A 16,697-nucleotide genomic window follows, 5' to 3' on the forward strand; every position below is an offset into this window, starting at 1 on the left:
TTTTTTTTTTTAAAGATTTTATTTTTTCCTTTTTCTCCCCAAAGCCCCTCCGGTACATAGTTGTATATTCTTCGTTGTGGGTCCTTCTAGTTGTGGGACACTGCCTCAGCATAGTTTGATGAGCTGTGCCATGTCCTCGCCCAGGATTCGAACCAACGAAACACTGGGCCGCCTGCAGCGGAGCGCGCAAACTTAACCACTCGGCCACAGGGCCAGCCCCCAGAGGGGAGGGATTTTTGTCTGTGTGTTCACTGCTCTGCTCCCAGCAGCTAGATCAGTTTCAATACTTGTTGAATGAATAAATTTACCAAGATCCTCAGATGTTTATGATAGAAACTGTTGCCAGAGTCTTCTGTATTTATGTTATTTTCTTTAACTGTTAGCAGGACTTTCTGTTAAACTTGATAGGACATTGACATTTCCACTGTTTTCAAGACAGCACTGCAGTCTGTTGCTATCTTTTGGATCCATCTCCTATCATGTTAACTATCCCTTCCAGCCATGTGTCATCTGTATATTTGATGAGTGACCTCAGTCCATTAAATAGTACTGAAGCTATGTCTGGGATGGCGAAAGAGGGCTGGAAGAGACAGGTGAGCACAGCAGGAAATCATAAGCAATTAGAACAGAAGAGATGCCATGGAAACTTCCTGAAGTGGAGAGTTAAACAAAGGTAGAGTGAGTCCAAATCAGGTGTCATTCTAGATGGAGCTAATTTGGAGGACAGACAACTTTTACTTGGCATGAAGACAGAAGACTGGGGCAAGGATTCACCCCAGTTGGCATCATGGGAAAATGAATTAAGTTGTGTACATGTATGTGTGAGGGTTCTCCAGAGAAGGCCTTCAACTGATTGGATGAGGCCCATCCACATTGTGGAGAGCAATTTGCTTTGCTCAAAGTCCACTGATTTAAGCATTAATCCCATCCAAAAAATACTTTCACAAAAACACCTAGAATAGTGTTTAACCAATTATCTGGGTACCATGGCCTACCTAAGTTGACACATAAAATTAACCATCACAGTACCACTCAGGAAAACCCAACACAAGACACCTGGGTTTCTCCAACAGGTGAATTAGACCAACAGTCTAACCTCACTGGGTATTCAGGTGCTTCCCAGCCCTCCTTGTCATTTCATACCTTGTGCCTTCCCTCATTACTGACTTATCCTGGAATGCCCTTCTCCAGCCCTGCTTCCCTCACCACTGGAAAAGATCGACTCATCTTTCAAAGTACAGATCAAATGTCAACTCTGTGACACTTTCTTTAATACCACATTCCATCCTGAAGAATTAATCCCTTCCTCGGTCCTTTATGCTTGAACTAACAGAGCATTGATCAGGGTGCATTGCAATGGCTTGACGTCACACAACAGAGGAGCAAAGTGGTTACAAGTATAAACTCTGGCTCCAGACTTCCTTGATTTAATTCCTGCCCTCCGCCAGTTACCCAACCTCTCACTTCAATTTCTTCTGCTATAAAATGGGAATAAAATAGTACTGACAATCTGAGTTTGAGTGAGGACCCAATGAGTGAATATATGTAAAAATCTTATAACTGCATGTAGTAACCACTCCAAAAAAGGTAGTTATTTTCATTCTTAGTGTCACTGTTGCTATCCAATTCCTGTGTCGTATGGAAAGATTAGGTGTTTCTGGAGGGCAGGGACGTTATCATATGCCTCTCTGTATCCCCCTGATATTGTATGAAATAGATCGGGGGTCTAGAGACATGTCTCAGAGTGGACAGTACCTTATATTGGTAGCATGCTCTACCATATGCAAAGGCTGGGAACATTATTGCCCATGTAAACCTCATTACAACCTTGTGAGGTCGTTAATATCCCCATTTTACAGATGAGGAAACTGAGATGCAGACAGTAAGTGAATTGTCCAGCACACAGCCAGCAAGTGGCAGAGTCTCCAACTCTAACTCCAAGGTCAGTGAGAAAAAAGGGCAGAGATGCCAGGAATTCGGGAAAGTTTTTCTTTTCTGGCCCAGGCACCACCCTCCCTCCTTCAACTTCCTTCTTCTTCTTACCACCAAGAACATGGATCTTCTGGACTGTGAAGCCTGCAGAACAAACGAGGTCTCCATTCACACTGCAGAACTGATGTAGGAAAGGGTGTGAGCAGATGGCTATTAATACAAGATATCCTCAGCCGTGACTGTGGCCTCTTCTATTTTGGTCTTGATCTCCGGGAGAGGAATTTGACTGACGGCCACCACAACCAAGTTTGCAGCATGGGCCGAGGCACTGGCCACACAGATCCAAAACGACTCCTCGTACCGCTCTTCCACCACGACGAACTGAAAGAGCTTCTCCTGGAAGTTGGCGATCCGTTCGGTCAGGTCGTGAAATTTCACCGCCGCCATGAAGCTGGTGATGGCCAAAGCCACAACTCCACCTGAAACCCAGAAAGGTCCCCTCATTCACAGCTCCTTTCTGCAGGGGTAACGACTATAGGTGAGGCACCATTTCTGTGGCCCAGGAAACAAGCTCGCTTTGGGTTTAAAAACTTCTTAGGATGACATAAATAGTAATTTGCTTTGAAAAGCAGCAGATGACCCCACAGTCTGAGAGGCGAGAGGTATGGGAGAAAGAAAATATGAAGCATATCAGATCAATTTTGAATCCCGACTCTTCTGATTTTTTTCCTTTACCCAGTTACGGGGTCTCCACATTTGGATAAGTTCAATCTCTAAATATTTTAGGAGTGGATGTAGACCCTGAGGGCTACGTGGGAAGATGTAAGAAGACCTTACTTTGCAGACTGGGGTTTCAAGAGGACTAGACTGCTCTCTTCTCCTTAATTATCCTTTCCAAGGGGCTGGCACTGTGGCCGAGTGGTCAAGTTCATGCGCTCCGCTGCAGGTGGCCCAGTGTTTTGTTGGTTCGAATCCTGGGCGCGGACATGACACTGCTCATCAAACCACGCTGAGGCGGCGTCCCACATACCACAACTAGAAGGACCCACAACGAAGAATATACAACTATGTATGGGGGGGGCTTTGGGGAGAAAAAAGGAAAAAATAAAATCTTTAAAAAAAAACAAAATTATCCTTTTCCACCCTAAGGATAAGACGACGATTTAAGGGGAGGAGGAAAAGAAAGCAGAGCAGGCAAGACTGGAAAGATTCCACCTTCGCCAGCTTCTCTGCTGGTGGCAGCAGACTTCCCCATTGTAGGTCTCTCTGTCTCTCTCTCCTTTCCTACTGCTTTGATTTTAATTACTACTTTTAAAAACACGTATATTATGCTTTTTGTTTAGACTATTACATCCTCATTGAATAAAATCTGGACACCAGAGAAAACCATAAAGATGAAAACACAAATTTACTTTTACCCTAAAAGCCAGGTATAAACACTGAACATTTTAGTGTATTTCTTTACATTGGTTTCTCTTGAACAATTAGTATTATGGTGCCTTGATCATTCTACATGGGATCCTTCCCTTACTTGAATGTTTTTCCACATTGTTAAACATTCTGTTACAGTACCACTTTAAACTGGTGTGTGATGTTTTATCCTAGTGATGCACCTACTTAAGTTTAATTATGCATGACCTTATTTCTGGAAATCTAGATTGCTTCTAATTTTTTGGTATTATACAGTGCTTTGGTGAATATCTTTTTATGCACATCTTTGGGATCTTTTCCAGTTATTTCCTTAGCATACATCTCTATTGGAATTGTTTAATCAAAGGATATTCATATTTTTATGCCTTTTGACACTAAAGTTTTGCCCAACTGCTTTTCAAATTTTTTTAATTTTAATTTTTTTTAAGGATTGGCACCTGAGCTAACATCTGTTGCCAATCTTCTTCTTCTCCCCAAAGCCCCCCAGTACCTAGTTGTATATTCTAGCTGTGAGCTCCTCTGGTTGTGTTATGTGGGACGCCGCCTCAGCATGGCCTGACAAGTAGTGCCATGTCTGCATCCAGGATCCGAACCGGCGAAACCCTGGGCTGCCGAAGCGGAGCATGCGAACTTGACCACTTGGCCACAGGGCTGGCCACCAAATTGCTTTTTTAAAATACTCTTGTCCACAGGGCTTGAGAGTACTGTCTCTCCAGGGAGGTGTATTGACAGAGATAAGCAGAATTGAGTACATTTTACACGCCAGCCGCTATGAGGATTCAAGCAGAGATAACAAGACACCTGTGGTCTAGATGGGGGCAAGCCATTGTCAAAATTGACTACACTGGAGCCATTTTAAAATGGAACTGGAGCTGCCTTTTCAGAGAAACTGCTTTGCTGTTTTGAACCTTGAACTGAGCTAAACCTTTGGACTGGGCCCAAACGGCAATTTTTTCGAAGCAATTGTTTGAGAAGTCAGCAGGAGAATGGACATCCTGATCACAAAGACTGAGGATTGTGGACTTTCCGAAGACAGAATCAATAGTCATCAATGTTTAGCCAAGACTAGCTCTCTGCCTCCAACTCCAATTAAAATTCTTTGTGATACAAACTCCCTTCTTTGCCTTTAAAAGCCCCTGACTTTTACTCCCTAGCAGGGCACATTTTGGGTCTCTACCTGAATGTGTGTCTCCCGAATTGCAATTCTAATTGCCCAAATAAATATCTGATGTTTAAACTGTAGTGCTTTTCCCTCAGTTGACACCGTGTACATAAATAATTCTACAGGACGGCCCCAGTCTGTAAACACAGGCAAATATATACTGACATTCCATTCTAACACAGGATAAAACCACATTATCTGTTTTTATACTGTATGGTCACCCTGTATGGCATACGGTTACTGCCATTATGATGCCTTGATCACTTGACCTGGGTTTTTTGAAACAGCCCTCATTTCTTGGGATTTTGTTATTTTCATTATAGATGATTTTTTAAGCGCATAACTAAATGTGTATTACTTTCTGTGTATCAATATACTCCAAAATCAAACACACACCCCCCCCCACTTTTGTCTTGGAAAATACATCACAGTCATAAACGAGACCATGGATTAATGAAAAGACAAAGGGCTAAGAATCAGTTGTACCTGGGTTGGAAGCCCACCTCTGCTACTCACTGCTGTGTGACCTTGGGTGCACTTTTTAACTTCTCTGAGCTTCAGGCTCTTTATCTGTAACTATGGGTCTAATAATACTGCCACATGGGGAGGTTGTGGGGGAAAAAAGCAGGTCCCTTCTCTTTTGTCATTTGTGAGGGTTCTTCCCAGGCTCGCAGCAGCTCTACCTCCTCAGTCTGCCCACGTCCCTGCCTCTTCCACCCCCAGCTCTGTGTCTTCTCTCTTCTCCTCTCAGCCTGACCTCTCTTTACTCCTCTAAGTCCTCAGCCACTCATGCGCGTTAACAATTCGGTTCTTTATGGTGACAGAGAGATTCTGCAACGTTGAGTAAAGAGGACATTCACGCCCATCAGAAGGTTATAGACCAGTGGAGTGAAGGCTGAGGTGGGGCATTTTATTTTAATTCCTTCACACCTTCCGCCCAGTTACTTGGAACTCAGCCTGGTGATGGCGGGAACAGGCACTTCTCTCTCTAGGGGCCTTCCTTACCTGCAAGGACATTCCATAGGCAGATGCCCCCGGGGCCGTTGACTGCCCTGTACGGAACCTGGATTATGTTGAGGACGGCAAAGCCCATGCTGACCAGAGCCAGGGCCAAGGCCAAGACGAGGAGCAGCAGAATGATCACGTGAAGGCCGGCATTGAGCTCCCTCACCAGGTGCGGGAAGACTGAGGAGAGAAGACACAGCCAATATTTCAACGTCAGAGCTCGGCTCAAGTTCCAACAGCCCAAGCTCGCTGATCATAAAGGCTTTAACAGAGGGGAGTAAGGGCAAGGCAGCAAGTGCTGGGTTTTCAAAGAGCAGGAGACTTCCCGAGATGAAGTCATGGCCTGGTCAACTGACAAGTTGACCAACAATTCTCTCTTCCTTGGGGTGGATGCAAAATGGAAAGGTACCCCAGCTGGCAATTTAAGTTGCACTAACCTCAAAGCGCTGGGATCTGGGGTGAGCTGATGCACACAAGCCACAGATGGTGTCTCTTTAGCAAAGGAGGCTAGCAAGAGAATCAGCCAGAGGGCTGATTGCAAAACTTCAATCTGGGTCAGAGAGTCGCCTTCAGTGAACGAGAGAGGTAGAAGAGGTCTCGGGCATAACTGAAGAGCATGGAAGGGTGGAGCAAAGTGAAGCCTGGATCTGGTACCCAAAGTTCTGGGTTTAAATCCTGGTTTCATTCATTTGCCACACCTATAAAACAGGATCCTCTAAACCCTGCCTCCCCTACCCATCTTACAAGATCGTTGAGTGGATCAAGTGAAATGCATGAAAATAATAATAGCACCCACTGAATGGGCACCAATGTGAAGCTAGGAGCATCATATTGGAGCCCTCATAATGACTCAGCAAGATAGGCATTATTTTCCCATGTAAGATGGACACTTAACCCTCATGTTGCATAATACTTTATTAGAGTATTAATTTGCCATATCAATGTAGCAGAATAATTTAGTGAAATATTAATTTGTATTTTCTTGATATTTGCCACCACATACTAGCTGTGAAAATTACATGACGTAACATAGTAGAGTACTTCAAGTATTGCTGGGAAAGAGTCAGTTCTCAAAAATGTCAGTTGTCGTTGTTGCTGTCATTAGTTTTACTCTCTGACTTGGGAAAAGTCCTGTGACTTCTCAAGGCCACAGTTTCCTCATCAGTGCAACGGGGATAGTAATAGCTGCGTATGAATTGCGGGTAATCAACATTTACTGAGCAGAGTCATGGGCCAAGCCCTTTACATCTGTTATCGCCTTCAATCCTGGTGACAAGGACATGAGGTAGATTTTATTAACTCCTTTCCCCTCTCCTCTGGCTCTGTTGCTGGCTCACCTGCCTCCCTTTATTCACGGACGTTGGTTGTCTCCCAAGCCTGAAGAATGAGAATTTTTGTCCATTTCCCTTTCAGGTGCCCTTTCCACTTGGAAGTTTCCAGATACTCCACGGTTATGTCCTTAGCTCTGATCTAACTTTCTTTCCGGTTCTGTATTTCCATTTATATTTACCTCCATATAGTTATCTCATCAGCATCGGAAACTTTACCCTGGAAAATGAACTTCTTTCCAAGGGATTTTTCTTTGTAAGTCTTCTCTCTTTCCTTCCCTTCCCTTCAATGTCAGTGTCCCTTAGATGTGTTTTTCTTTTCAAACTCTAAGCCCCTTTTTATTCCAAACATGGTAGCTGATGCCTGATGACCTAATTGTTACATTGTCCCTTTTCTTGCCCATGTGATCCTTAGGACACGCGACAAGCATAATAATCCTCATCAAAGACCTAAAATAGAAACCTATCACCTATGTGATTGGCAAAGATCAAAACGTGTGCTAACACACCACGTCGATGAAGGTGTGGGGAAAGAAGTGCTGTCAAACCGCATAAGGATATTCACTCACTCAACGTCCTTGGAGGGCAATCTGACAGCAACTATCAAAGCAATTTCACTTTTAGGAAAAGCACTCCCACACATGCTCAGAGCTGTATATATCGAATATTCATTACAGTAGCAAGAGATTGGGAAAAAACCCAAAAGATAAATCGATAGGAGATTGAGTTAATAAATTAAGGTACAACCACAAAATGCAACTTTTAAAAAGAACTAATCATATCCATATAATGATATGAACCCTCTCTGGATTTGACTTAATAAAAAGTTGAGACATGACTATATTAGGAGGATGGGAGACGGGGAATCTGGGGCATATAGGACGATGTGGATAGGGTGGTGAAATAGCGCACAGCCCTTAGCTTCCACAGTAGGACGTGTATTGACTATATCTTAAAAAATCTTTATTGGCAAAAGCTGAATCTCATTTAGCTCCCACATTCATGGGTCATACCCCAAGCCTCCAGATTCCCAGTTAAATGAGATCTTACTATTTTTCGTCGGTGTCGTTACTTAGAAATTCAAATCTTTCCTCAGGAGTTTTAATGCATCAGTTCCTTCTATTAATGATCCTTTAAGGGGCAAGTCCACATATGGTCCTGTCATGCAGAGCCACCCGAGGAAAGCTATTGCTTGCTTGCCTTTCGTGTTTGTACCCATTTTCCAAAAGTATTTGATGTCTCTGACTTAAGGATTAAATTTAAGTTTCTAGCTTAAAATCCACGACCATAAAAGCGTATGATCCATGAAGATGAAGGACAACAGCTACATATATTGAGGGCAGACAATGCCCAGGCACATATACACATACTTTTTTTTTTTTTTGCTGAGGAAGATTAGCCCTGAGCCAACTGCTGCCAATCCTCCTCTTTTTGCTGAGGAAGACTGGCCCTGAGCTAACATCTGTGCCCATCTTCCTCTACTTTATATGTGGGACGCCTACTGCAGCATGGCTTGCCATGTGGTGCCATGTCCGCACCCGGGATCTGAACCAGCAAACCCCGGGCTGCCAAAGCGGAATGTGCACAATTAACCACTGCGCCACTGGGCTGGCCCCTATATATTCTTTCTTTTACCACTCATGGCAGCCCTCTCTCACTCTTACAAATGAGGACACGAAAAGTTAAATACATAGTTTAGCCAGGGTCACACAGCCGTGAGTTGTTTAACCTCTCTGAGCCTCAGTCTCCTCCTCCTACGTGACAGGGTTGTGGAGGAGCAGTATAGCTGAGGGTACATGTCTGGCATCTTGTATGTGAACATTCGGTACAAATGAGTTTAAAAGTACTCTATTCGTGGGGCTTGCCTGGTGGCACAGCAGTTAGGATCCCGGGTGCGGACCTATGTACCACTTGTCAGGCCATGCTGTGGCAGGCAGCCCACATATAAAGTAGAGGAAGATGGGCATGGATGTTAGCTCAGGGCCAGTCTTCCTCAGCAAAAAGAGGAGGATTGGCCGTGGATGTTAGCTCAGGACTAATCTTCCTAAAAAAAAAAGTATTCTTATCATTATTCATTCAGCCAGTGTTTTTGAGTGCCTAGTATGTGCTAGGCACTGTTCTGTGGGCTTGGGATCATCAGCGAACAAACAAGATCCTTGCCCTCATGGTACTACATACTGTAGAGGTGGAGACAGATAATAAATAATAAACATAACAGACAACTTATCTAGTATGTAGGAAGGCAGTTGTCAGCGCTGGTGATCTAGTGGTTAAGATTCGGCACTCTCACTACTTTGGCCAGGGTTCATTTCCTGGGCAGGGAACCACACCACTTGTCTGTCGATTGTCATACTGTGGCCGCTGCATGTTGCTGTGATGCTGAAAGCTATGCCACCAGTATTTCAAATACCAGCAGGGTCCCCCATGGTGGATAGGTTTCAGCAGAGCTTCCAGACTAAGACAAACTAGGAGGAAGGACCTGGCCACCCACTTCTGAAAAAATTGGCCATGAAAATCCTATGAATAGCAGCGGAGCAATGTCTGATATAGCGCAGGAAGGTGAGAGGATGGCGCGAAAAAGACCAGGCAGGGTCCCATGCTGCTGTCCACAGGGTTGCTAGGAGTCGGAATTGCCTTGAAGGCACTGACAACAAGAAGGTGGTTATCATGGTAACATGATACATCATGCTATATAATTTCCATGGGCTACTTTTATTATTTTCCCTAAGCACTGTCTTGCTTATTAAAGTCTTTGGAATATTGCTGCTATTGAATCTGCCACGCCCACGTTCAAGCTTTGGAACTTCCCTTATGAGAGATTACTTAATTTCAATGACCTATGATTATTTTAAAAATTGTGCCATTTCCCCCTTGAAAAAATTGTTTTGTGGTTTTGAAATAGTCTCAAACTTCAGAAAAATTGCAATAATGGTATAAAGGTTTTTTTTTTTCCTTCTCCTGAACCATTTGAGGGTAAGTCGCCCCTTCATGCTTGAATACTTTAGAGTTTATTTCCTCAAAAAGGACATTCTCTTACATAACCACCATGCAACTATCAAAATCATTAGGTTAACACGATTGACGTTTAACCCTGACACTCATTCAATTCCCACAAATCGTCTCAGGGATGTCCTTTATAGCAAACAGCCCCAGTTCAGAACCGAGGCCTGCATATAGTTGTCATGATCTCCTTTTAACATGTGCTTTATTTTTATTTCTTTGTTTCTGTGTGTATGTGTTTTCAGCTTTTTATGTTATGTTTTTAATAGAGCTATTTTCCAAGATCCCTGGTCCAATTTAATTGTTAGGGAAATGTACGTTTCCCTAGAGACTTTTTTCTTGCATATACACAACAAATATGTTTCCTTCATGTATATAAATGATGCCAATTTGTATTATTATCTTTGTCAATGGTCCAGCTTTCTGTCTTTATATATTTAATAAGATAACTTACCCTGGCCAGGATTGTAAAAATTACAATCCTCAAATACAGAAATCAAATAATGAATATAATTCCTATCCCTTTGTCTTAGTATTATGTTGATTAATTACAATTTTGTAGGACACTGTTCTCACCAGCGATCTAATTGTTTGATTCTAAAGGCTTGCAGAATATTGCCTTGTTTTGTCTTGTTTTGTTTTTCTTCCCAGAAGACCCTTCATAAGCTGGGTTTGGCTTCCTGCTCTGTTTACATCCAGAGCAGCTCTGATGACACTGGATGCCAGCCGATGTCCCCGCCAGCTCACGTTCACTGGGAGCAGTCCTGTGCCTTGCTCCTCGCCAGTAAACATTCGAGCTGGGCTTTGACCGGGGCAGTCTGATTCCAGAGCCCAGGCACAGAGCCCCTTTGCTTTCTCCCAAGCTACAAAGCTTTTATATAAACCTCAGTGGGAGCAGCCACCATGTTTCCTGAAGGTTTCATCTCTGCAGGCAATCTACACCCCCACGTGCTTGGCTGGCTGAGAATACCCCAGTCACGAGGCATGGGTCTGAAGTCTGGCTCGGCTGTTTTCTGACTGGGTGACCTCAGACAAGTCAGGTAACCTCTCCAAGCGTCAGTGTAGTTCTCCACAAAATGGGAATGTTAATAATCCCTTCATTATAAATTCATAATAAGGCTTAAAAGAGACAGACATGTAAAGCACTTAGTAGAATGTCTGACACATGGATGCACTCAGTGTTCAAAAAGTTATTAGTAATAGAGGTAAACCACAAAGATATAGAAGTCCCTATTTCTAATGTTTCTATAAGCCTCTATAGAAAAAAAAAAAAAGGTCTTTTCTTGGTGCTGAACAAGAACTCTTGGCTTACTGAGGACTTTGTCATCACACCTGACATTGAGGCAGCAGTTGCAGTCTACATTTAGACATAATCGCCCTTATAAGTTTTGAAAAACCAGTGTTCTAAATTCACACCCCAAATATACTCACTTGTGAACTGGGACTGGCGGCCCCCGAGCCCGCACTGCCGCACCTTGCACCCTCGGAAGAGTCCATAGTAAATGTCCCCGATGAACTTGACCAGCTCTGGATCCGTGGCGTTGACCAGGTCCACTCCAGTCTGACAGAGGATTTTCCCACTCAGCCAGTGGGGCACCGCCAGGGCAACGATGATCAGGACGAAGGAGGAGAAGCTGAGTAAAGATGCCAGCCCATACCACGCCTTTCTGAACCATCCAGGCATTCTAGCGGGTGCAGGTCATGCCCAAGGTGTCGTCGGAGCAGCAGTGGGGGTCATTGACATCATCTGGACACCTGGCAATTCCCCGCTCTAAGGTCAGCTCTTCCAAATACACCATTTGAAGATTTCAAATCCATTCCCTGGTCGTCCCTCAGCACCTGCCCCCACAGCCCGTGTTTACTACAACCACATCCGGAAGTCTCTACAGAGACGGTCTTCACCCGCCTGCAGTGGACAGGAGCGTGTTACTGAAGGAAGTAACCCTATATCTCCCACTAGACTAATGTTTCAGCAGAGGGGTTAATTGTCCCTCATTGCAAGTATTTAAATATCCCTGGCGTGGACCTCTTAATGACGAGGAAGTTATTAGCAGGCAAAACCAGGCAGATCTGACTATAAAGAGACACTAAACCAATCTCAAAAAAAGCAAAGTGTAGAAGGAAAATGAAGATAGAATGATTAGCACTTGAATATTACCAACAGTGCACAGTATCAAATGTTGATCTCTTTGATGGGCGCCCGGGCATTTCTTTCTCTAAAATGTCACTGCTTTCAGGATCTGCAGAACTGTTATTAATACCATAAATGACCACTGTTCTCAAGGCTTTTAATTGAAATGTGTAAACAAAGCTTTATGACTTCTGGATTTATCACTGGATGCATCTACCATGGGTAAAATTGCAACATGAGTCAATTTGGGGCAGCCTGGACCCCAACAATTAACATTCCTCTCCTCCATTGCCCTGCCTATCATGTCATCTGAAATGGGACAGAAAAGTGCTCTTCTAACGTGTTAGCAAATAACAACCACCCAGCTTGGGTATTTATCTCTTCTAACATCGAAGATCTGTCTTTTTCATTTTATCTTTCAGTTTTATTGAGATATAATTGACATATAGTGCTGTATAAGTTTAAAGCATACAGCATAACAACTTGACTTACATATATTGTGACATGACTACCACGATGTTTAGTTAACATCCATCGTCTCATATAGATACAAGAAAAAAATGTTTTTTTCCTTGTGATGAGAGCTTTTAGGATCTACTCTTTCAGCAACTTTTAAATATACCATAGAGCGGTGTTAACTGTAGTCATCATGTTGTACATTACATTCCCAGGACTGACTTATCTTATAACCAGAAGTTTGTACCTGTGACCACCTTCATCCAATTCCCCTCCAATACCACCTCTGGTAACCACTGCAGATCTTTTTCTTTTAATCTGTAGGCACTAGGAATAAAATATTTCTATCTTATACTGTGGCTTTTTAATTTTGACTTTTAGTCTATTGCTGAGCATCAGTTGAATGTCATGAGACTGGCAGCAGCCACTGGCAATAACTATGGGGAGCAAAATTAGGCAGAAGTGGCACAGTAAAATTCCGTATGTGGTCACGGAAGTCTGGAAGGGGGTTCAGTAGGTTGCATTGTTAACCAACAGGAGTTCCAGGAACCCCTCTTGGAGAGCGCGGAGGGGGCAGAGGAACACGGGAGTGGAAATGGCATTTTCCTTCCCTATAATTGAGGTTCACTTCCATGGTCTCTTCACAATGAAAATAAAGAAGCGTGTCCCCAAAGCCTGTGCAGAGCTCTACCACGTACAAAGGGCCCTTACCATATGCTTGCTCACCCCGATGCTGCGGCCACCTTTGTGGTGGGCAGGAGACGGACTGTGCCAGCGATTTCTCTCATGGGAAAAACGGGTGTCAGGGCTGACGCTGGAGCTCACATCTTTGAAACACCACAGCTCATCTTCATCATGATAACCTTGAAATAGCACATGCTTTTCTGCTAACGAATAACAAAATACAAATAAAATGCTTAGAAGAGTGCTCGGCACATGAGTAAGTGACCAATAATGTCAGTGATTTTGACATTAAGCACGCTTTGAGAGGCAGGATGTGTAAAATACTTTTGAGTCATATTTCTGCCCCAAATGATGGTCCTATGTCAACTTTTGGTGTTTTAAGGGCTAAGCAATTATTTTTAGAAAAATTCTGTGGGAAACAACCGATTCCCAGCAAACCCTTGCTGTGCTGAATGGAGGTGTGGTTAAGGAGGACTCCAACTACTGAAGACCTGGGCTCCAATTCCTACTCTTCTCAGCAAGTGTCTGAGACTCTCATGCCTCAGTTTCCTAATCTGTCACAGGATTGTTGTGTGAATTAAAACGAAATAGCACATGCAGGTCACTCAGCACAGTGCCTGGCACACAGAAGGTGCTAAATAAGTGATCTTTCCCTCCCCTCCAGGCTTCTAGCGATTCTATTCCTGGTAATGAAGCTTCTGACAACAAAATGTGTTGCGGGCTGCAGCCTGTTCTCCACGGCCGTATTTCTGCGTGCCTTATCTGGTACAAGTTTATTGAGCAAACATCTGTGTGTGTGCTGTGTACAAGGCACCGTGTGTGGGCAGACGGTGACACAAAGATGTATAATATGGGATCCTGCGTCAAGAAGGTCACAATAGTGTTAGGGCAGTGGTTCTCTGCCAAGAGTGATTTTGCTCCCCAGGCGATATTTGGCAATATCTGGTGATATTTTTGATGGTGATGACTAGAGGGGTGGGGGGCTGCTACTGGCATCTAGGAGGTAGAGACCAGAGATGCTGTAAACATCGTACAATGCACAGGTCAGCCCCCTCCCCTCCCAGCATCCCTGCACAAACACTGATGGGGCTGTGGTTGAGAAACTCTGTCTTAGAGGCAGAGGCCGTGGGCAGAAATAACAAAAATACGAGAGAAAATGCCAGGCTCTGCTGCTGGGGATGGGAGGTGCCCTCGGGTGGGGCTCAACTGTGAACCTGCGGACCTTTGATATTCTTGCCAAACAGCGCTTACATACAGTCACGAGGTCAAGGACAGCGTTATAAGACTCTACATCGTTACACTTGTGTCCCTAGCAGACCAAAGACCTGTTGTGCTCTATGTACCCCTAGTTTTTAGAAATCTTGTATTTTCCGTGGTATTTTTTGGTTTAAAAGCATTAATTTGTGAAATGTAAACATTTAGAATATAGTATACTACAATTTTTGTATCACTCTTTTGGCAATTTTAGTTTTTAAATATGCTCCCAAATAGATATTTAAATGTCCAACCCCACCCCCCCAAAATGGAAGCGGCCTGGAACTCACAATCTCTAAGAGGCCCAATGCACTATAACAGAAGCAGTAGCAAAAATAATAATTTTAATAACGCTCAGTTGGCATTAATTGAGCTCCCACTACTAGCCACGCACTGCTCTAAGTACTCTAGTATTATCTTTAAAAATCCTTTTCAAAACCCCAGGAGGCTAGACAATTAGCATTCCGATTTTACCGCTGAGGAGATTGAGGCACAGAGCAGTTAAGGAAGTTGTTTAGGGCCACACAGCTCTTAAACAGGAGGGCCGGGCGGCCGGGCATCAGAACCTCACTCATAGAGGAAAAATATACGTGGTTTGTCTTGTGCCCCCGGTGGACTCTCAGCATCTGGAGAGCAGGGGCCAACCACACTCGCGCACACCAGCTCTCCACCCACCGCTTAGCACGCCCGAGGGCCCAGCCCTGGGCGGGCGGCGGGCGGGGCTTCGCGGGTCCCGGCACCTGGGGGCCGCGCGCTAGGCGGCAGCAGCGGGCGCGGGGCGGGCGCGGCGGCCGCGCGGTCGCTCTTGGCGGGGCGGGGCGTGCGGCGCGCGGCTGTCGAGCGCGGGGCCGCGGGAGGAGCAGGATGGCGGCGGCCGCGGGCGAGGCGCGCCGGGTGCTGGTGTACGGCGGCCGGGGCGCCCTGGGCTCCCGCTGCGTGCACGCGTTCCGGGCCTGCAACTGGGTACTGCGGTGGGGCCGCGAGCGCCGGGGCCGCGCCGCCGGGGGTGGGCGCGGGGATGACGGGGGCCGGGGCCCTCCCGGGCAGTCCGGGAGGGCAGCCTGGAGGAGCCCGGGGGGCCCTGGGCACCCCAGATGTGGGTGCTTGCACGTGCATGCAGTGATCTAGAAGTCTGTTCCTGTCTCCGAGTGGGTGCCCACGCCCGGCCCTAGGTGCTGGGACTTTGCTTTGCAAGGACAGTGGTGGGGGGCTGCTCCCTCGGCATTCGCCAGGCCTGGGAAGTAGGGCATGACTCGGGAGAAAATTCCGTAGAGGGAGGAAGACAAGAGGAGCGGAATTGAGGGGACATGGAGAGAGAATGAGAAGGAAAGATCTGGAATTATACTGCCTGCCTCGGGCTACTAGTCTTCTGACCGTGAATTGCTTGCTTAATGTCCTCGAACCTCAGTTTCCCCATATGTAAAATGGGGATAATGATAGTGTTTACCCCTTAGGGGAGTTGTGAAGATTAAATGAGATAATTGGACTCGTTGCTTCTAAGTTATGTGACTCGTGGAACTGTTAAATGTTAGCGGCTATTGATATACTTATTTTATATATAAATATATATATTATTGATATATTGATAAATACTCATGTTTAAGCCTCCATTGGGCCTAATACTTTGAAGGCTCAGCCCCCAAATGCTGGGGGCTTCTTTGTTTGCAAAGGCTGTTTCAACTGCTCTGAGTAATCAAGTATCTGCTCGCAGAGGGCTGCAAATAGGAGCCCCCTGGTCACTGGCCAGGGACCCTGAGCCGGGCCACCCAGCAGGGCGCAGCGCATTCCCGTGGACACTGCCCTGGGTCTTCTCGCTGCAGCTCTCACCTGCTTGAAGTTGCGCGGTGCTCTGGGGAGCCTTCCTGGGAGTTTAGTTAACAGCAGCAGCCTGGCGAGGGTGCCCTGGGACCAGAGAGAGTCCCAGGGTTTTCTTCTCGCTCAGAATCTGGTATAGGAATATGCTTCTCAGGGATTCTAAACATGCCACCCCCTTCCTGCCATCTACCAGCTCGGAACCTGGGAAGACTGATTTGCAGCGTCTTCCCAGGTCTGTGGAGATGGGTGGTGGTGACAATGGGAGGAAGCATTTAAGGAGTGCAGGCCAGGGGCCAGGCACAGCGCTCCCCATACTCTTAATTGCATTTACTCTTCCCATTAACGTTAATACAGTAGTCCTGTTGGTATCCACGTGTTACAGAGGTCAGGGCTGTGCTGTCGCTTGGTGGGGGCACTTCCCCCTGCTGGGTGCTCAATTTGGTTTACCTTTGACTTGACAGAATCTGGTGAGCTGGTTGACCTTTGGCTCTCTGTGTTC

The 16,697-nt window shown here is 45.4% G+C and overlaps 2 protein-coding genes across 3 annotated transcripts in view; one reads left to right on the forward strand and one right to left on the reverse strand.

Annotated features, from left to right (window-relative positions):
- The window catches only part of CLRN2 (clarin 2), an 18,862-nt gene continuing 2,165 nt past the window's right edge, over positions 1 to 16,697 (reverse strand). The window contains exons 2-5 of the mRNA XM_001498507.6: positions 13,172 to 13,329; positions 11,290 to 11,613; positions 5,531 to 5,710; positions 1 to 2,411 (exon numbers count right to left, since the gene is read on the reverse strand). Of these exons, the coding sequence (XP_001498557.3) occupies positions 2,146 to 2,411; positions 5,531 to 5,710; positions 11,290 to 11,542 (699 nt within the window). The 5' untranslated portion in view covers positions 11,543 to 11,613; positions 13,172 to 13,329 and the 3' untranslated portion in view covers positions 1 to 2,145. The remainder of the gene's footprint in view (positions 2,412 to 5,530; positions 5,711 to 11,289; positions 11,614 to 13,171; positions 13,330 to 16,697) is intronic.
- QDPR (quinoid dihydropteridine reductase) overlaps positions 15,141 to 16,697 on the forward strand; it is a 16,785-nt gene continuing 15,228 nt past the window's right edge. The window contains exon 1 of one of the 2 annotated variants that reach the window (XM_023638310.2): positions 15,141 to 15,346. In XM_023638310.2, the coding sequence (XP_023494078.1) occupies positions 15,248 to 15,346 (99 nt within the window). In that variant the 5' untranslated portion in view covers positions 15,141 to 15,247. The remainder of the gene's footprint in view (positions 15,347 to 16,697) is intronic. The other variant, XM_023638311.2, reaches the window with a different exon arrangement.

This window comes from Equus caballus, chromosome 3 (assembly GCF_041296265.1).
Source record: "Equus caballus isolate H_3958 breed thoroughbred chromosome 3, TB-T2T, whole genome shotgun sequence".
Classification (NCBI taxonomy): Eukaryota; Metazoa; Chordata; class Mammalia; order Perissodactyla; family Equidae; genus Equus; species Equus caballus.